The sequence below is a fragment of the Mustela nivalis genome (genome assembly GCF_964662115.1).
Source record: "Mustela nivalis genome assembly, chromosome: X".
Taxonomy (NCBI): Eukaryota; Metazoa; Chordata; class Mammalia; order Carnivora; family Mustelidae; genus Mustela; species Mustela nivalis.
The window spans coordinates 67,400,406-67,421,107 of NC_139040.1; the positions used below are offsets into that span (position 1 = coordinate 67,400,406).

At 38.1% G+C, this 20,702-nt stretch overlaps 1 protein-coding gene across 6 annotated transcripts in view; it reads left to right on the plus strand.

Moving 5' to 3' along the window:
- Positions 1-20,702, plus strand: part of HDAC8 (histone deacetylase 8) — a 225,920-nt gene that overhangs the window by 42,566 nt on the left and 162,652 nt on the right. For 5 of the 6 annotated variants that reach the window (XM_082716193.1, XM_082716196.1, XM_082716194.1 and 2 more), the window contains one exon: positions 8,614-8,718. The exons of the other annotated variant lie outside the window; for it this stretch is intronic. In XM_082716193.1, the coding sequence (XP_082572319.1) occupies positions 8,614-8,718 (105 nt within the window). The remainder of the gene's footprint in view (positions 1-8,613; positions 8,719-20,702) is intronic. 6 annotated transcript variants of the gene reach the window in all.

The following is a 20,702-nucleotide window of genomic DNA, read 5'->3' on the forward strand; positions in this document are numbered from 1 at the left end:
AAGGCTTCTTTTTTTTCCCACTGTTCCAAAATTCATTGTTCATGTACCACACCCAGTGTTCCATGCAATATGTGCCCTCCTTAGTACCCACCACCAGGTTCATCCATCCCCAGCACCACCACCCTCCCCTCTAAAACCCTCAGATTGTTTGTCAGAGTCCACAGTCTCTCATGATTCGTCTCCCCTTCCAATTTCCCCCAATTCACTTTTCTTTTCCTTCTCCTAATGTCCTCCATTTTATTCCTTATGCTGCACAAGTAAGTGAAACCATATGATAATTGACTTTCTCTGCTTGACTTATTTCACTCAGCATAATCTATTCCAGTCCTGTCCATGTAGGTACAGAAGTTGGGTATTCATCCTTTCTCATGGCTGAGTAATATTCCATTGTATATATGGACCACATCTTCTTTATCCACTCATCTGTTGAAGGGCATTTTGGCTCTTTCCACAGTTTGGTGATTGTGGACTGTGGATTGTGGACTGCTGCTATGAACATTGGGGTACAGATAGTCTTTCTTTTCACCATTTGTATCATTGGGGTAAATACCCAGTAGTGCAATTGCAGGGTCATAGGGTACCTCTGTTTTTAATTTCTTAAGGAATCTCCACACCATTTTCCAAAGTGGATGCACCAACTTGCATTCCCACCAACAGTGTAAGAGGATTTCCCTCTCTCCACAACCTTTCCAACATTTGTTGTTTCCAGTCTTGTTAATCTTTGCCATTCTAACTGGTATAAGGTGGTATCTCAATGTGGTTTTGATTTGAATTTCCCTGATGACTAATGATGATGAGCATTTTTTCGTGTGTCTGCTGGCCATTTGTATGTCTTCTTTGGAGAAGTCTGTTCATGTCTTCTGCCCTTTTTTTGACATGATTATCTGTTTTTTGGGTGTTGAGTTTGAGTTCTTTATAGATCTTGGATATCAGCCCTTTGTAGTGTCATCTGCGAATACCTTCTCCCATTTAGAGGGTTACCTCTTTGTTTTGTTGACTGTTTCCATTGCTGTGCAGAAAATTTTTATGCTGATGAAGTCCCAAAAGTTCATTTTTGCTTTTGTTTCCTTTGCCTTTGGAGACTTGTCTTGAAAGAGGTTGCTGTGGCTGATGTCAAAGAGGTTACTGCCTGTGTTCTCCTCTAGGATTTGATAGATTCCTGTCTCACACTGAGGTCTTTCATCCATTTTGAGTTTATCTTTGTGTATGGTGTAAGAGAATGGTCAAGTTTCATTCTTCTATACATAACCATCCAATTTTCCCAGCACCATTTGTTGAGGAGACTGTCTTTTCTCCACTGGATATTTTCTCCTGCTTTGTCAAAGATTATCTGACCATAGAGTTGAGCATCCATAGCTGGGCTCTCTACTCTGTTCCATTGGTCTGTGTGTCTGTTTTGATGCCAATACCATGCTGTCTTGGTGATCACAGCTTTGTAATACAGCTTGAAATCAGGCAACGTGATGCCCCTAACTTTGTTTTTCTTTTTCAGAATTTTCTTAGCAATTTGGGGTCTTTTCTGGTTCCATACAAATTTTAGGATTGTTTGTTCCATCATTCCATCACTTTGAAAATTTGCAAGGCTTATTTTAACACTTTGGAGAACAGTTTAGCAGTTTCTTAAGAAGTTAAACACAAATTTATCATACATCCCACCAGTTCCACTCCCAATAGAAACAAAAACTTATGTCTACACAGAGACTTGCACATAAACGTTCATAGCGCATCAATTCTCTTCTATTCTGTTTGGTTATTCATAATAACCAGAAAGTGAGAACAAGCCATATTTCCATTAGCTAGTGTATGAATAAACAAAATGTGGTATATCCATATAATAGAATACTATTCAAGGATTTAAAATGTAATGAAATACTGATACATGCTACAATGTGTATGAGCCTCAAAAATGTTATGCTCAGCAATACATGCTCATAGGTATTTACCCAATTGGGTTGAAAACTGATGTCCATACAAAAACATGCACACAAATGTTGATAGAGGCTTTTTTCTTTATTGCCAAGATTTAGAAGCAATCAAGATGTCCATCAATGGTAAATGGATAAGTAAACTGTTTTATCTATACAATGGATATGGAGTATTATTCCGCTATAAAAAAAAAGTCCTATATTGAGGATTGAAATTAGCTAAGAGGTTAGAACTTAAATATTCTCACCAAAAAAAGATATGTGAGGTGATAGATGTGTTAATTAATTAGATGGGGGCACTCCTTTGACAGTGTGTATGAGTATCCAAACACCACAATGTCCACTTTAAATATCTTACAAATTTAAATGTCAGTTAAACCTCTATAAAGCTGAAATTTTAAAAATTGAGTTATCAAGCCACAAAAAGAAATGAAGAAGTTTTATTTTATTTATTTTTTTAAAGATTTTATTTATTTATTTGACAGACAGAGATCACAAGTAGACAGAGAGAGAGAGAGAGAGGAGAAAGCAGGCTCCCCGCTGAGCAGAGAGCCCCATGTGGGGCTCGATCCCAGGACCCTGGGATCATGACCTGAGCCGAAGGCAGAGGCTTTAACCCACTGAGCCACCCAGGCACCCCGAAATGAAGAAGTTTTAAATCCATATTGTTAAGTGAAAGAAGCCAACCTGGAAATACTACATACTGTATGACTTCAACTATATAACATTCTGAAAAAAAAGCAAAACTATAAAGAGAGTAAAAAAAAAATAATAGTGATTACCAGGGGCTCAGAGAGGAGGGGAGGAATAATTAGGCAGAGCACAGGGAAATTTTAGGATGGTGAAACTATTCTTTATGATTCTATAATTGTGGCTACATGACATCATACATTTGTCAAAACTCATACAACACTATGAGTGAACCCTAATGTAAGCTATGGACTTTAATAACAATATATCGGTATTGCAACAAATGTACCAGGCTAATGTAAGATGTTAATAAGCAAAACTATATGTGGGGGAGAGGGTATATGGAAACTCTCTGTTCTATGTGTTCAGTTTTTCTGTAAATCTAAAACTGTCCTAGAAAGCTCTATTAATTTAAAAAATTATCTTAAGTAGGGACACCTGAGTGGCTCAGTTAGTTGAGCATCTGACTGTTGGTTTCAGCTCAGGACATGATCTCAGGGCTATTAGATCAGACCCCACATCTGACTCCATGCTCAGTTGGGAGTCTGCTGGCAATTCTCTCTCTCCCTCTGCCCCTCCCTCCGCTCGTACACATGTGCGCACTCTTTCTCTCTCTCCCTCAAAATAAATCCTTAAAAAAAAGAAAAATTAATTCTTAAAAAAAAGAAAAAAATATGCTAAGTAAAAGAAACAGATATAAAAGACCATGTAAGGTGTAATTCCATTTATATGAAATGTTCAGAAAGACAAATCTATACAGACAGAGAGTAGATTAGTAGTTGCCTGGCTCTGGGGTTAGAATAGGGATTAATTGTAATAGATATGAGGTATTTTACTAGAGGGATAAAAATGTTCTATAATTAGATTATGGTGATGGCTGCCTAACTCAGTAAATTTATTAAAAATCATTGAATTTTATATTTAATATGGGTAAATTTTATGGTATCTAAATCATACCTTAATAAAGCTACAAAAAATTCATTTAATCTCACCTTTAAAAATTATGTTAGGCCTGAGTTCCTTGTAACTGTGAGTCATATATATAATGTGTAATGGGATCCCATGTTCATTGACCAGAAAATTAATATTGTTAAGATGGCAATGCTGCCATGTTGATTTACAGATTCAACACAGTTCCTACAAAATCCTAGCTAGCTTTTTGTAGAAATTGACAAGCTGATCCCTGCATACGGAAATGCAGGGGACCTACAGAAAGCCAAAACAATCTTGAAAAAGAACAAAGTTGGAGGACTCACACTATAATCAAGACAGTGTGGTGCTGTCATAAGGTTAGACATAGAGATCAATGGGAAGTCCAGAAAGAAACCCTCACATTTATGGTCAATTAATTTTTGACAAAGGTACTAAGATAATTCAACTGGGAAAGAATAGTCTTCTCAACAAATGGTGCTGGCAAAACTGGAACCACATGCAGAAGAATGAAAATGAGCCTCTACTTCCTAGCATACATAACAGTTAAAAATAGATCATAGACCTAAATGTGAGGGCTAAAACTATAAAATTTGTAGAAGAAAGCATTGGAGTAAATCATCGTAACCTTGGCTTAGGCAAAGCCCTCTTAGCTATATCACCAAAAACATAAGCAACAAAAGAAAAAAATAAATAAATTGGACTTCATCAAGATTAAGTCCTCTGGGGCTTCAAGGAACATCATCAAGAAAGTGAAAAGACAGCCAACAGAATGAGAGAAAACATTCCCAAATCATACACAGGTATACCGTGGAGGTATTGCAGGTTCTGTTCTAGACCACAGCAATAATGCAAATATCACAATAAAGTGAGTGAAATGAATTTTTTTGGTTTCCCAGGGCATATAAAAATGTATGTTTGTACTGTAATCTTCCATGCTTGCAATAACAAACTCTGTCTAAAAAGATATATATATAATTTTAAAATACTTTATTGCCAAAAAATTCTAATCATCTGAGCTTTGAGCAAGTCATACTCTTTTTTGCCTGTGGAAGGTTTTGCCTGAGTGTTGATGGCTGCCGACCAATCAGGGTGGTGGTTGCTAAAGGTTGGGGTGGCAGTGGCAGTTTCTTAAAAGAAGACGATGGTGAGGTTTGCCACAGGTACAGACTCTTCCTTTGAAAGAATGTTGAAACAATGTGTCTAGCATGTGAGGCTGTTTGATGGCATTTTACCCACAGTAGAACTTGTTTCAAAATTAGAGTCAACCCTCTCAAAACCTGCTCCTGCTTTATCAATCAAGTTTATATCATATTCTAAATGTTTTGTTGCCATTTCAAGAAGCTTCTACCAGGAGTAGATTCCATCTCAAGGAACCACTTTTTATGCTTATCCATAAGAGGCGATTCCTTGTCCATTAGTTTTATCACGAGATTGTGGCAATTCAGTCACATCTTCAGGCTCCACTTCTAATTCTAGTTCTTTTGCTGTTTCCACCACAAACCTTCAGTTTGTTTAAAAAAAAAAAAAAGCTTTCCTGTAGAGCTGGTTTGGTGTTTGCAAATTCTTTCAGTTTTTGTTTGTCCTGGAAGCTTCTGAAAGCTTTTCTGCTAAGGTCAGGAACACGGCAGGGATGTCCATTATCACCACTGCTATTCAACATAGTAGTAGAGGTCCTAGCCTCAGCAATCAGACAACAAAAGGAAATTAAAGGCATCCAAATCGGCAAAGAAGAAGTCAAATTATCACTCTTCACAGATGATATGATACTATATGTGGAAAACCCAAAAGACTCCACTCCTAGAACTTATACAGGAATTCAGTAAAGTGTCAGGATATAAAATCAATGCACAGAAATCAGTTGCATTTCTCTACACCAACAGCAAGTCAGAAGAAAGAGAAATTAAGGAGTCAATCCCATTTACAATTGCACCCAAAACCATTAGATACCTAGGAATAAACCTAACCAAAGAGGCACAGAATCTATACTCAGAAAACTATAAAGTACTCATGAAAGAAATTGAGGAAGACACAAAGAAATGGAAAAATGTTCCATACTCCTGGATTGGAAGAATAAATATTGTGAAAATGTCTATGCTACCTAAAGCAATCTACACATTTAATGCAATTCCTATCAAAGTACCATCCATCTTTTTCTTTTATTTGATGGAACAAATAATTCTAAAATTTATATGGAACCAGAAAAGACCTCGAATAGCCAAAGGGATATTGAAAAAGAAAGCCAACGTTGGTGGCATCACAATTCCGGACTTCAAGCTCTATTACAAAGCTGTCATCATCAAGACAGCATGGTACTGGCACAAAAACAGACACATAGATCAATGGAACAGAATAGAGAGCCCAGAAATAGACCCTCAACTCTACAGTCAACTAATCCTCGACAAAGCAGGAAAGAATGTCCAATGGAAAAAAGACAGTCTCTTCAATAAATGGTGCTGGGAAAATTGGACAGCCACATGCAGAAAAATGAAATTGGACCATTTCCTTACACTACACACAAAAATAGACTCAAAATAGATGAAGGACCTCAATGTGCAAAAGGAATCCATCAAAATCCTTGAGGAGAACACAGGCAGCAACCTCTTCGACCTCAGCCGCAGCAACATCTTCCTAGGAACATCGCCAAAGGCAAGGGAAGCAAGGGCAAAAATGAACTATTGGGATTTCATCAAGATCAAAAGCTTTTGCACAGCAAAGGAAACAGTTAACAAAATCAAAAGACAACTGACAGAATGGGAGAAGATATTTGCAAACGACATATCAGATAAAGGACTAGTGTCCAGAATCTATAAAGAACTTAGGAAACTCAACACCCAAAGAACAAATAATCCAATCAAGAAATGGGCAGAGGACATGAACAGACATTTCTGCAAAGAAGACATCCAGATGGCCAACAGACACATGAAAAAGTGCTCCATATCACTCGGCATCACGGAAATACAAATCAAAACCACAATGAGATATCACCTCACACCAGTCAGAATGGCTAAAATCAACAAGTCAGGAAATGACAGATGCTGGCGAGGATGCGGAGAAAGGGGAACCCTCCTACACTGTTGGTGGGAATGCAAGCTGGTGCAGCCACTCTGAAAAACAGCATGGAGGTTCCTCAAAATGTTGAAAATAGAACTGCCCTATGACCCAGCAATTGCACTATTGGGTATTTACCCTAAAGATACAAACGTAGTGATCCAAAGGGGCACATGCACCCGAATGTTTATAGCAGCAATGTCCACAATAGCCAAACTATGGAAAGAACCTAGATGTCCATCAACAGATGAATGGATCAAGAAGATGTGGTATATATACACAATGGAATACTATGCAGCCATCAAAAGAAATGAAATCTTGCCATTTGCGACAACATGGATGGAACTAGAGCGTATCATGCTTAGCAAAATAAGTCAAGCAGAGAAAGACAACTATCATATGATCTCCCTGATATGAGGAAGTGGTGATGCAACATGGGGGCTTAAGTGGGTAGGAGAAGAATAAATGAAACAAGATGGGATTGGGAGGGAGACAAACCATAAGTGACTCTTAATCTCATAAAACAAACTGAGGGTTGCTGGGGGGAGGGGGTTTGGGAGAAGGGGGTGGGATTATGGACATTGGGGAGGGTATGTGCTTTGGTGAGTGCTGTGAAGTGTGTAAACCTGGTGATTCACAGACCTGTACCCCTGGGGATAAAAATATATGTTTATAAAAAATAAAAAAATTTTAAAAAAGCACTATCTGTGGAGCACAATAAAGTAAATTACAATAAAATGGATAGGCCTGTATCTGATCAGAGGTTTGTGTCCAGAATATATAAAGAACTCTTCCAGCTCAACAATAAAAAGACAAATAGCCCAGTTAAAATATGGCAAAGATTTGAATAGATGTTTATACCAAGAAGATACAAAAATGACCAATGAACACAAGGAAAGTTGTTCAAAATCATTAGTCATTAGGGAAAACAATCTTGACAGTCCCTCAAAAGCAGACCGTATAACTGCAGATGCACACCATTATCCATTTGATGTTCTTAGGAAGAGCAAGAAGGCCAATGTGGCTGGAGCAAAGTCAGTAATGGGGACAAGGGCAGGAGAGGACAGAGGAATTGATAAAGGGCATGTCATGCAAGGCCTTGTGGACCATGGTAGAACTTTGGATCTTATTGGGAATGCAATGGAATTTTGATCAGGAGCTCTTGGGTGTGAGTGAGATTATAGTATCTATTGTAAGGAGTGAAAAAGAGACAGCTAGAAGGAAGTAAACTATTACTGAGCAGCCTTGAAGGCCCACCTGTGATCAGGAACCATAAATGTATAATGGTGTACATCTGCAGTTACATGGTTTGTTCCAGCAGCACTTGACCTTCCTAGCTTTGGGAACAGAAAAAACAGGTGGTCAGACTGACTTAAGGTTGGGATTTGAGGTTCAGATGCCAGGAGGAAACTTGCTGGTAAACTAACTCATAAGTAAGTACTAAGGTAGGTTCTTATAGAGAAAAATCACATTTCCAGGCGTCTTTGGAAAAAGGAAGTACTGTATTTCTGCCTTTTGCTGTCTTTTGCTGCTTTGCTATAAGCAATTTAGAAGCAATTAATTTAATGAAAGAAACATCGAGAGGAGACTTAAATGGAGCCTCAGCTCTCCCAGTGACTCTGACACCAGGGATAAATTGTCAAAGCTGACAGCTGTAAGAAGGCTAAAGAAATTATCTTTCTGGCTGCTTGTTAAATCATGCCAAGAAATTAGCTTTGTGCCATAAAATAAAACTCTTCAACCTCTTTTGGCAACATTTCTTCCAAATTTCCTCTGTGCTACCAAATTTCTCCTGATGCAGTTCCGTTCATTTTCCTTGTGCTGGTGATCACCTATACAACATCCCTTCGTAGAAGAAACGATAGTTTAAATCAGATCCTACCCCTCCTCTGCTCAAAACCCTCCAAACGTTTCCTATCTCACTGAGAATAAAGTCCAAACTCCTTGGGATGGCCCCTGTAATTTGGTCCCATCAGAACTCATCTTGTACCACTCTCCTTCATTAACTGTGTTCCAGCCACACTGGCCTTTCAGCTTCTCAAATAGGCCAAGGAAGTTCTTTCCTGCCTCAGAGCTTTTGCCATGCTGTTCTCTCTGCCTGGAAGACTTCATCTCAGTATGGGTGAGTTTCTTTTCACTTTTCAGGTCTTTGTCTAAATATCACCTGCTCAGAGAATCTTTCCTGACCAACCTATCTGAAGTAACCCACACACACCCTGTTACTCTCTATCCCATTCCTGTGTTATTTTTGTGATGTCAGAGTATGTTGTTTTCTTGTTTTTTTTGTGTGTGTTTTTCATCTGCTTCCACGTACCCCCAATACCCCCTGACACACACACACTGTGAAGTCCTTGAGAATAGGCTTATCTATATGATCTGTATCATCTTTATTTATGGACCAGAGCAAGTGCTCAATACAAATTTATATGCTGAGGGATGAAGGAAGAGATAGACCTCTTTTGTTACATGTGCCCAATAAGTAATTATTATTTCTCAAACCTTTAGTTATTTATATTGTCCTCCCCTGGACTCTTCCATAAGTGGAATAAAATCCAGACTTCCTGGCTGATCTTAAATATTAGAGAGAGGATTATCATATTATAGACTTTCAGAGTCAGGAAGAACCAGAAGTCATCTATTCTAACCTTTCTCTCCATGTAGAGACCTTTCCGCAGTATCTATCCCAGGATTCCTTAAGATGCCTCAGTGGCAACTACAGGAAGTAAAGGGGTGGCTAAGTATATAGGGTTCTGGAACTGCCCCCCCCCCCACCAAAGTGTCGCACTTTAACCAGAGCGGTATTGATTTTGTTTATTTTCTATATTGGGATTTCACATAAAATTTTATTTGGAAAAAATAAATAAACAACAGACTGCTGCTGAAGAGAACTTTAAAAAAAATTACACCTGTCTGGCTCAGTCAGTAGAACATGTGACTCTTGATCTGAGCATCATGAATTCAAGCCCCACATTTGGCATCGAGCTGACTTTAAAAAAAAAAAAAGAACTACAGATATAATCTATGCCTGAACATGCATATCTTGATATTCCTTCATGCCATTTTTACATCTCTGTCTTCAATATTTAAAGATGACACTACTGCCAGCAAACGCTATTTGTGCGTGTATTTGTCACTACAAAGACAAACATACCACCAAATGGTTCTTTCTACATGTAAAGCCATCCATTGGCTTGAAGCACTAGCCATGAGTTAAATAAGGTGTTTATTTCATAAATTGATCTTGAGGCTACGCATCAAGATGGTCTGTGCAGTCTCCCAGGAGTCTGTCGCTGTGTTACAGTACTGAGAACCAGTTCAAATACGACCTTACAGGGTATCTTCCACTTTCCTAGTTTGTTTCACATCAGTGAATTACCTTCTTTGTTTTGATATTAAATTTTACCCTAGTAATATCCACCCACTTTGCCAATTGATTCAGGTCATTTCTATTTTAAGTGTGTCTACCAAACAAAACTGCCACATCTAACTTTATATTTTGGATATATTTAATGCAAAACTCCCTATTTAATAACACATTAAAAAAAACTAATGACATGTCTGTAGATCTAGAACCAGCTTCTACATAAATCCATGCTTTGTTTCTCTGTTTGTTTGTTTGTTCTTGGGTGGGGGGAGCAATGAGTCACGGAGCCTTAAAGTTTCCTGATTTGGGTACTGATTAGTCCAATTTTAGTGATCTGGTCCAAAGTTTTTCTAGTTTATCACATTTGAATTTGTAAATGTATAATCTGAACATTATTTTTCATTTATCCAAGGTAAAAAATAAAAATCACTTTCTTCATTCTTTAGACATTTCATCATTCCTATAAAACCTTTAAAATGAAAAAAAAAATGTGTTCTTCAGAGCCTGCCATGTGCTAAGCACTGTGCTAGATATTGAAGGTATAAAGATGAGTAAGAGATAGAGTCCTTGCTCTCAAAGAGTTTATAGTTTAGTGGAGGAGACAGGTACAGGAAGTAATCATTTGCAAGCCAGTCTGATAAGTACTGTGGTAGAGGTTTGAATAAACTTCTGGAGTACAAAAGTGGTATCAACTTTCTTTGCCTGGGAAAGGAATGTGGAACTTTAGGGCTGTCTTCACAAACAGATCTTCAAGGATAGGTAAAGGTTGGCAGAGGAGGTGGAAGTCATTCAGCATCCAAGACTACATATGCACAAAGCCCCAGAGACTTAGAGAATATCCTATGTTTGGGATAGGGAGAAAAGTTTAGTGTGGTTAAATTCTAAGTACTTGAGGGGAATGGTGAGATAAGAAGCTTGAGAAAGTAGGCAGGGCCAAGACCAGGAAGGGCATTGTGTATGTGCTATGCTAAAGAAAGGGTCTTTTTTTCTTACAGGCACGTGGACTCATTGAGGGGTTTTTAAGCAGGGTAATAGCATTGTCAGAATTGTGCTTTAGAAACTTAGAATAAGCAATGTAAAGCATGTGATAGGGAACACTGGGAGGAATATAGGACCCCTAGAAGCTCTGTAGTATGTGGCCAATTCCCTAAGTACCCTGGGAGTAGCCATTTCTTCCCTTACTTTACATGGAGCTAATACAAGTAAATGAGATCATATGTCCTTTGAGCCTCTTAGAAGAAAGCTCCCAGGTTAGGGCTAGGTGGTTGGAAGTTGAAAAAAATTTAGTCTATACCATATAATTTAATGCTTATTCATGCACACCTTATGGGTTTTTAAAAAAATATGTATTTGTCCTTTTTTACAGCTGAATTCTACTGAGTCACTATCTTTTGAAGGGCAGGGTCCAGGACATCTTGCATTGTCCACAACCCTTAATACAGAGACAGAGCACAGAATGAGTCCTCAGCACCTTTCTGCAGATTGACTGCATACAGAGTCCCCTCTTAGGCAGACTGCCTGAGACTGAGGTATCAGAAGGCCACAGTACTGCTGGGGAGTAGGAATAATGTTTGATTTCAAGGCTCATTTCCTAGGGATGGCCAAAACGATTCTGAGTCTTGTCCAGCCAAGCCTCTGAGTGCCAGCCAGGCCCCTTTACTCCCTGCTTGGGCTTAACACCTTCTTGTAAATAATGAGACAAATTATGAAAGTTCCCTCCATATTAAAGAGAAATAATTATCAATTTGCTAGGAAGTCACAATCTACAGCTGAAAAATATTGAGTAGAATATATGTATATTATAATTGTGAACAAAATTTCAGAATGTAGCTAGTCATCTGTTTGCAGAAAAGGTGTGAAAAATAATGCTACGCCTTTTATAGTTTGTCTTTTTGATATTGTAATTAACATAGATATAACATGAGGAAAAACCATAGGTGTTTTCAGTCCAGGTTTTGAACAGTTTCAGTAATACATGGTAAAATTTGTCATTAATCCTATAGTCAAAAGGACGTTTGAGGAGCTCCCATATGTTTTTCTTGTATGTCAAAAAATTACCCACGGGGCACCTGGGTGGCTCAGTTGTTAAGTGTCTTGTCTTCGGCTCAGGTCATGATCCCAGGATCCTGGGATCCAGCCCCACATCAGGCTCCCTGCTCAGTGGGAAGCCAGCTTCTCTCTCTCCTACTCTCCCTGCTGGTGTTCCCAGTTCTCACTATCTGTCAAATAAATAAATAAAATCTTTGTTTTTTAATTACCCTAGATTTGCATCAGCAGAAGCCAGAAAGTCTGAAAAGCATTCCCTGCATTTTTAAAGCAAGCACTCTTTTCTCTCTCCTGATTCGGCAGAGGTTGTGATCAGTTCACTGAGCAGAATGGCATTTCCTCCTATCCACACCTAATATAAACTCCAGCCAATTTAATGGGGTGTATTACGTAGGTTGGGGATGCAAGCACATAAAGTCTTTGGCTCCTGAGACACTCATCTTATGTGCCAAGACCAGGTGCCGAAATACAAATGCATATATATTAAGCCTGAGACAGCTGCTTTGCCAGTGCTTTTGTGTTTTTTCTATTTAACTAGAAAGGTTGAGCAGGCACGGTTTCCATCAGTTTTACATAAAATGTTATTTTTCTTGTGGAGGAAGAGAGTACATTTAATTCCTCAACTCTAAACCATTGAGGCTTTTAAGTCCATTAATTTAGAGCTTAAAGTAAAAAGTTATATTTTTGATTAATCAGAATGCTCAGGAATGGAATGTTCTGGTTAATCAACTCTCTGGTTTAGGGAACAGTTGCACCAGCCTTTTTATTTGTTTTATACATATTTCTTAAGCTTTTTTTTTATTATTATGTTATGTTAGTCACCATACAGTACATCATTAGGTTTTGATGTAGTGTTCCAAGATTCATTGTTTATGTACAACACCTAGTGCTCCATGCAATACATGCCCTCCTTAATACCCACCACCAGGCTCACCCTCCTTTCTAGTCCCAAAACCACCACCTCAGCTCCAGGTCCCATCCCCTCTCTGCAACTCATTTATCCACTTGTCATGCTTTTCTACTGCAATCCAGCTGACTCATTTACCAGATTTTTTCCCTCAAAACATAAATTTGACTTTTTTTCTTTAGCTCAGAAATTTTTAATGATTTTCCAGTGTTTGTCCAATCAAACAGAAAGTCCAGCCTCCAAAAGTTTTCCAGTTTGCCACCAAATCTACCACAGCAAACTTAACTTCCACTTTTCCCTAACTGTACTCTAAAATCCAGATTAGTCTGTGTTCTCTTCACATGTCTTGATCTTCCCTGCCTCCAAACAGTTGTTTCTGTTGTTTATCCTGCTTCATTTGCCTTCTCTCCTATCTCCACCTGTTGAAATACTATCTGTGCTCCATGGTCCATCTTAAATAATAATAATAGTTAACCTTTATTGAGTTTGTATTAGTATTGCCCTATGGGGCACCACAGGACCTCTTTATATGGCCAGTACGGTTTTTTTTAATTTAATTATTTTTTCAGTGTCCCAAGATTCATTGTTTATACACCACACCCAGTGCTCCATGCAATATGTGCCCTCCTTAATACCAATCATCAGGCTCACCCAACCCCCGACCCCTTCCCCTCCAAAACCCTCAGTTTGTTTCTCAGAGTCCACAGTCTCTCATGGTTCATCTCCCCCTCTGATCCCCCCGCCATTTTTCCTTCCTTCTCCTAATGTCCTGCATGCTATTCTTTATGTTCCAACCTTTAAAAAATGTGTCTATAGATTTCTGCCTTAGTAAGCACAGAAGAATGGACCTGATTGAATCTTGCTACTAGCACTCAGAGTTACACAGTTTTTCTGCACCCTTGATACTAATTGGATAAGATCACCAAAAGTTCCAGATATTGACTAAATCTGGACTGAACCTGGGGTATATGCTGAGAAATTACTTTGGGAAATTGTTTGGTTTCCTCTCATTTACTTCCTTCCCTGAAAGCAGAGTGATATAAAAGAAAAATTCACTAGCCAAGTGAAGACTTTGACTTGCTAATCTATACTTTACTGAGTAAAACCATACTTTAGAACATGAAAATTCTATGTCATCAGAGAAAACTGTGCTAAAAAGTTTAGATCCAAAAAATGGAACTTTGCATGTCCAAAGTAAACAAGTGGATTGAGTTCATCTTGACCTGTCTCTTCAATTTATTCCCCAACGGAATTAATCTTACATCAATTATCAGGGGCTTACTCACCACTTTGACTCTTCTGTAGTGCAAATGTTGTGTTTTGTTTATAAACTAGCTAAGGTTCTTAGTGGTAAATAGTACTGCTTTACACTTTTCCCATTCGTTTACCTTGGAATATGTAATTATCCAAAGGGAAATGTGGTCTGTGAATTCTGAAAGTGGCCTTCCAGCACTTTTCACCATAATGAACTAATAGTCCCTTTTCTTGATTCATTTTCAGGCAAATATTACCTTATTTCTATTCTCCCAAGCCTTCATTTGTCTTTAATAGAGACTGCTTATCATGCCAAATGATGTGGAAAGAGTGAGAACTGTGTAGAATTAGCTACTGTCACATTTATTTTATTTCCTGGATAACATTTTCAGTTTTGTCACACAGTTAATGGATTTGTTTCTATTAACAAGTAGAGCCTTCTTGACCTAATCCTTTTTCACACATATTCCTGTATAACTTCTAAATCCAAAGGTGCTAAGACAGTAGCTAAATTGGGTTTATATAGGAGAGGACCACCACAAAGTCAACTGGTACAAATTTAGCCGTAGTCATTTACTTGCCTTTGGGGGGGATTTTTAAAAAATTGTCCCAAATCCACATAACCTGAAAGTTGAAATGATTAAAGTTTGGTGGGATATTGTAGGAGAAATCTGGAAAGAAAATTTGCTACAAAAAGGATCTGTGGTGGTTCCTTTTTTGACCAAAAAGCTTTTAAATTCAAGTCAGACAATGGCAAAGGGGAGAGAGGCTAGCAGAAAAAGTAGAAAAGTGGTGCGTGAAAGACAGGCGAAGAGGTGGGAGGAAACTGACTTGATAGACTAATTTCAGCAACATTGTAAATGAAATGAAGACAGAAATAGGCATGAAGGAGAGGTAAAAAATTATGAAGGAGAGGAAAACAACAAATGTTGATAGAAGAATATCATAGCTGTTTACCAAAGTGATTAAGCTTATATGCAGAAGAGCCAGACTGCCTAAATTCAAATTCAAGACCAACTGCTTCCTATCTACGTGACTTTGAACAAGATACTTAATCTCCCTGTTTCAGTTTCCTCATTTTTAAAATGGAAATAATAATAGTATCAACCTCACAGGGCCACTGTGAGAATTGATTGTGTTAACACATTGAAAGCACCTAGGACAGTTCCTGGCACAGGATCATCACTTGATAAATGTTGCCTCTTATTTTTATTATATGCCCAAAACAGCGAAAAGCCAAACCATACTACCAGCTGGTTCCAAAATAGCTATAATGAAAGTCAAGAATTATAAGAGTTATGCTAACACTAAAAGAGAAAATAGGAAGGGCCAAATAAGTAAACCCTGGAAATCTATGATGCTGAATTTTGAAACCAGGACTGAAAAAAAAAAGTTGCAAAATCTTTGCCAGTAGCAGTGCAGCTGTTGAACAGTGCAGGTATCTGGCTCTGCCTGGGTGAGGTAGCCATATGATGTCTTTGAAAAAATGTCTTAATACCATTCATGATCCAAGCATCCTTGATCTCTGGCCTAATGGACATAAAAACAGCAAATACATGCAAGTAAATGCAGTTGACTGGGCCATGTGCTTTTTCTTAAAAATTGACTTCGCAGTTTACAGTTCACCAGGGCATTTAAGAAGCTAGATATTTCTGGTAAAGGAAAAAAATATTGCCTGGGGTGCCTGGCTGTCACAGTTGGTAGAATACATGACTCTTGATCTCGTGTCATAAGTTCGAGCCCCATGTTGGGTGTAGAGCTTACTTTTTAAAAAATTTCCTAACCACAATGCTGCAGACACATTTCTCAAGAGTTTTCAGAAGTGTGTTTGCTGAACCTGGTCTATCCTCTGAATACATTTGTGTGTTGCTGATGTGAAAGAGAAATGCCCTGCACAATGAGGAAATGATTTTATTTAGCTATTGCAATAAGGAGAACATTTATTAATGAGAAATATCTCAAAGAAAAGTAAGGGAGCCTGGGGTTTTACAGAGACAGGTAAACAAGGGAGTCCCTTGCAAGTCTTATGGGAGTCATTGGGAAATTTTAGAATAGTCCTATTTTAGAATAATATGCTGGGATGGGATGGTATCTTGCAATTCACCTTTTCCTGGAAAACAAAAGGGGCCAAGGTTCTTAAATATCACTGCTTTCTGGGAAGCACAGGGCTCAGATAAACTTCAACAATGTCACTGTTCAAGGCAAGTATTATTGCCAGGCAACTCAGAGGCAATGGTAACCCTCCTGAGGATGGTGAAGCAGGGTCTAAGAAATGGTCTCTTGAGCACTCTTAGTGCTGCTCCTTTAAAACCAGTTGAATCATCTGTTAAGAGGTACTTGCAAAAGTCAATTGTTGTAGGGTTTGGAGTTCAGACATCTTAAAAGAGGGAAAACTAAAATGGAAAAAAATATATAAAAGCTTCTATTACACAAAAGAGGCAGCCAAGAATTAAAATCTGGAGGTAACCAGTCAAGTGAATTCTCAGACACCAATGGAGGAAAATCCATTTTGCAGCACCATTCATGGAGCAAAGATGTCAGTGTTCTTGGTGACACTGTCCGGAGTCTAGGTTACCTCTCATAGAAGGACATGCGTGACCTGAGCATTTCCTCAGACAGCCTTCATGTTCTAGGTGGAAGCTTGTTCAAGGAGAATTCCAGTCATACGTGGTCTGATGTGGTGACCAGTTCTTCCAGATTTATATCAACTCATTGAGCTTTAGCTTGCAGGACTGCTTCAGATCCCAGAGAAGAGACGAAGCTATAAGGCAACACAAGGACTTGGGCCATCAAGTTTTAGTTCTTGGTGACTCAAGTCAGGTGGGAGGAAGAAAAATTGGAAAAGTTCATTTGGAGGATATTAGCCAGATATTGAAGAACAGTGGAAGAATAGAAAATTTGGTTAAGGATAAACAATTCGGGCAGGGTGACATTGCCCAGTCCAGTTTCCAAGTAGATACCAAAACTGATTCTTCCACATAGGGAAGGAAGTCAATTATATCTCTACCAGAGAGGACAAAGTTTGCATATTCATCAGGAACCTGCAGTTTATGAAGAGATGATAGCTCAGAGATAATAGTTTCTGATAACCTGGAATGGTGTGCTGTAGGTGAGTTTTCCTTTGAAACACAAAATTTCTCTAAACAGTCACATCCCTTTTGATCAGAGATAATCTCAAAGAGAGATTATTCTTGAACTCAAAATAAGGCTGGTCCCACAAGCAACAAATAAAAAAAATAGATAAATTGAAGTTCATCAATTTTGATGAACTTTAGTTCATCATAAGGGTCTGGTATCCAGAATATATAAAGAATTCATTCAGCTCAACAACAAAAAGATAGCCCAATTTAAAAATGAGCAAAGGACTTGAATAGACATTTCTCCAGAGAAGATATACAAATGGTAACAAGCATACAAAGTGATGTTTGACATCAGTAGTCACCAGGGAAATGCAAATCAAATTAACAATGAGACACCACTTCACAACCACTGGGATGGCTAGAATTGAAAAAACAAAACAGAAAATAACAAGTGTTGATGAGAATGTTGAGGAATTGGAACCCTCGTATGCTGTCGGTGGGAATGTAAAATGGTGCAGCTGCCATAGAAAATAGCTTGGCTGTCCTCAAAAGTTAAACATAGAATTACTATATGTCCTAGCAATTTCACTCCTCAGTATATATTCAAAAAAATTGAAAACAGGTACTCAAACACTTGCACGCACATGTTCACAGCATCACTATTCACAAGAGCCAAGAAGTAGAAACAATCCAAAAGTCCATCAGCAGATGAATGTATAAACAAAACGTGGTTTATACATACAATGGAATATTACTCAGCCATAAAAAGGAATGAAGCACTGGCACATGCTATAACATGGACAAACCCCCAAAACACGCTAAGAGAAAGAAGCCAGACACAAAAGATCATATAAGGTATGATGTCGCTTACAGGAAATGTCCAGAATAGGTAAATCTGTAGGGACAGAATACAGATTGCTGGTTGTCAGGGGCTAGTGGGAGGGAGAAATAGGGAATGACTGCTTAATTAGTGCAAGGTTTTCTTTTGAGGTGTGAAAATGTTTTGGAACTAAATAAAGGTGGAAGTTGCACAATATTATGAATGTACTAAATGCCACTGAGTTATACACTTTAAAATGGTGATTTTAATATTATGTACATTTAACCTCAATAACAAATACTTAAAAACAAAAATCAGCCTCATCAGATTTAGCCTGATTATTTACCAAGGTGCAGCAAGAATGGCAATTTACCATTTAGACCTTCTTGAGCTTGTTTTGCTGGAAGTTTTCATAAGAAATCTCACTTGGAAATTTTTAAAGCCTGTTAAAGCTAGGAACCCAAGCTACGGAGATTTTATCTGTAGTGTTTATAAATTTGGGCCAGTTCCTCTCTTCTTGGTGTCTCCAACACGTCCTAAGCTTCCAGGGCTTGCCAGGAAGTAACCTTCCTTATTCGCTTCTAAGACTGGGAACTCTTTAAGCCAGGTACCAGGTACCAGGCTAGTCTTCCCAAGAGGGATTTGTATGCATTGCTCAATAAAGCCAAATTTAGTTCCTTAAAAGTGTCTGATCATCTCTGATTCAGTGAGCATCATTGGCAAGTAGGACATTCCAGGCACGCCTTGGTTATATAAACAATGTTGCCAATCATGTGCTGATAACAGGTAGGACAGATCATTCTTATTGAGCCTATGCAGATAATTATATTGCTCTGGAAATAAGAATGCTTGACAAGAGTTTCTGAATCCTGGAGGGCTCAGGCAGGGGCAGTGAGGTATCATTTATGAGTGTGTTATTTCTGTTTGCAAAAGCATGGTTTGCTAAATTATTATGAGTTATAGATAGCGCAAGAAAAAAAAGAAATGAGTCCCTTATGCATCCAGAAAATAGAACATTAAAACATCACCAATATTCTTTGTGTTAATTGAAACATAGTTAACCTGTGATGTTACATTACTTTCAGGTGTCCAACTTAGTGATTCCACAACTCCATAGGTTACGCTTTGCTTGCCACAAGCCTAGCTACCATCTGTCACCGAACAACATCATCGACTGCATCGCCTATGCTGTGCCTTTTATTCCCATGACTTATTCATTCTACAACTGGAAACCTGTACCTCCCACTCCACCCATTTTGCCCATCCCCACACCCCTCCCCTCTGGCAACCATCAGTTTGTTCTCTGTATTTATGGGTCTGTCTGCTTTAAAACATCAGCAGTATTCTAAACAAAATCCATAATCATCCCTCATCAGTTTCATTCAGGTCTGTGTAATTAGTTTTTGTTCCACTCGACCTTGCATCAGCGGTCTCACTAACCCGTCTCCTTGTCAACTAGAGTTCTTGAAATCCTGACTCAGTTTGTTGATATGGTCTCAAAGTTGTTTCACCTATACCAGTTGAAACAAAGTTGTTTCAACTATATACTTTTTTAAAGCCTGTACTCAATACTTGGCAAAATCATTTTCCATGGGGCTCTGAGATAACCTTTCTTTGTTGAGAATGAAGCACTCTAGCTTGTACCTGATTGCAAGTGCTCTCAGGGACATCAGATGAAAATACACAAAACCATCTGTAAGTAGCAAAAGATGTACAAAAGCTTTGGTTAACTTGCTACTGATCCTTTTTAAAAATGAAAGATCTGATGAGACTTCATTACAAGAACAATAATGCACTGACAAGGACATGTAGTTGTTTCTGTGTCATGCAAAACAACATAAAAGTCAATCCCAAAAAGGTTTTAGACAGAATGTCCATAAACATAATGATTAACCCTGTTTTCAAAGAAGACAGGGTATTATATCTAACTTATAAAAATGGGTGAACATAATCCCTATAGAGACAAAAAACCCTTAAATGTAGCTTATAATAATCCTGATGCAATATATCATGAATATACTGAGCATACAGTTAGAATATCCCCCAAAATATATCAAAAATATCAAGTTAGATTCAGTTAAGCAGAATAGGTCTTAAACATCTATATATTAAATAAAATTCCATAGGTAAGTGCTGGGAACCCCCCAATTGAAACTAATGGCCTAGCAGATGTGAGATTCACAATAAAGAAGAAAAGTTGAAACCAAGTTAACATTCAAAAAATTTTAAAATTACAACTGAAAACACTATACTATAGTCATCTAAAATCTGACAAAGCAGCATAAAGACTCTGACAAATAGAAACAAATCATTGCTAGTGAGGACATTGATGGTTCTTTAGGAACTTCCTATACAACATACAATTTCTGAAATATTTATATTAATAACGATTTGCCTAATACCAGTCTACCCCAGGGAAAGCTGAGCATCTCTTCTGATTTGGCAACTCTTCCCGTGCATCTCATCAATAGGAACATATCAAATAAAGACAATTATTTCTAGCACGGCTCTGTTTATAAGGTGAAAGAACAAATCCTTTGTGATTTTCCAGGGCCTTCTGGGATTCGATCAAGATAAGATGATGGATTACTGAAAAATGGTATTTGGTTCTCTACTTAACCAAAACCATGATAAA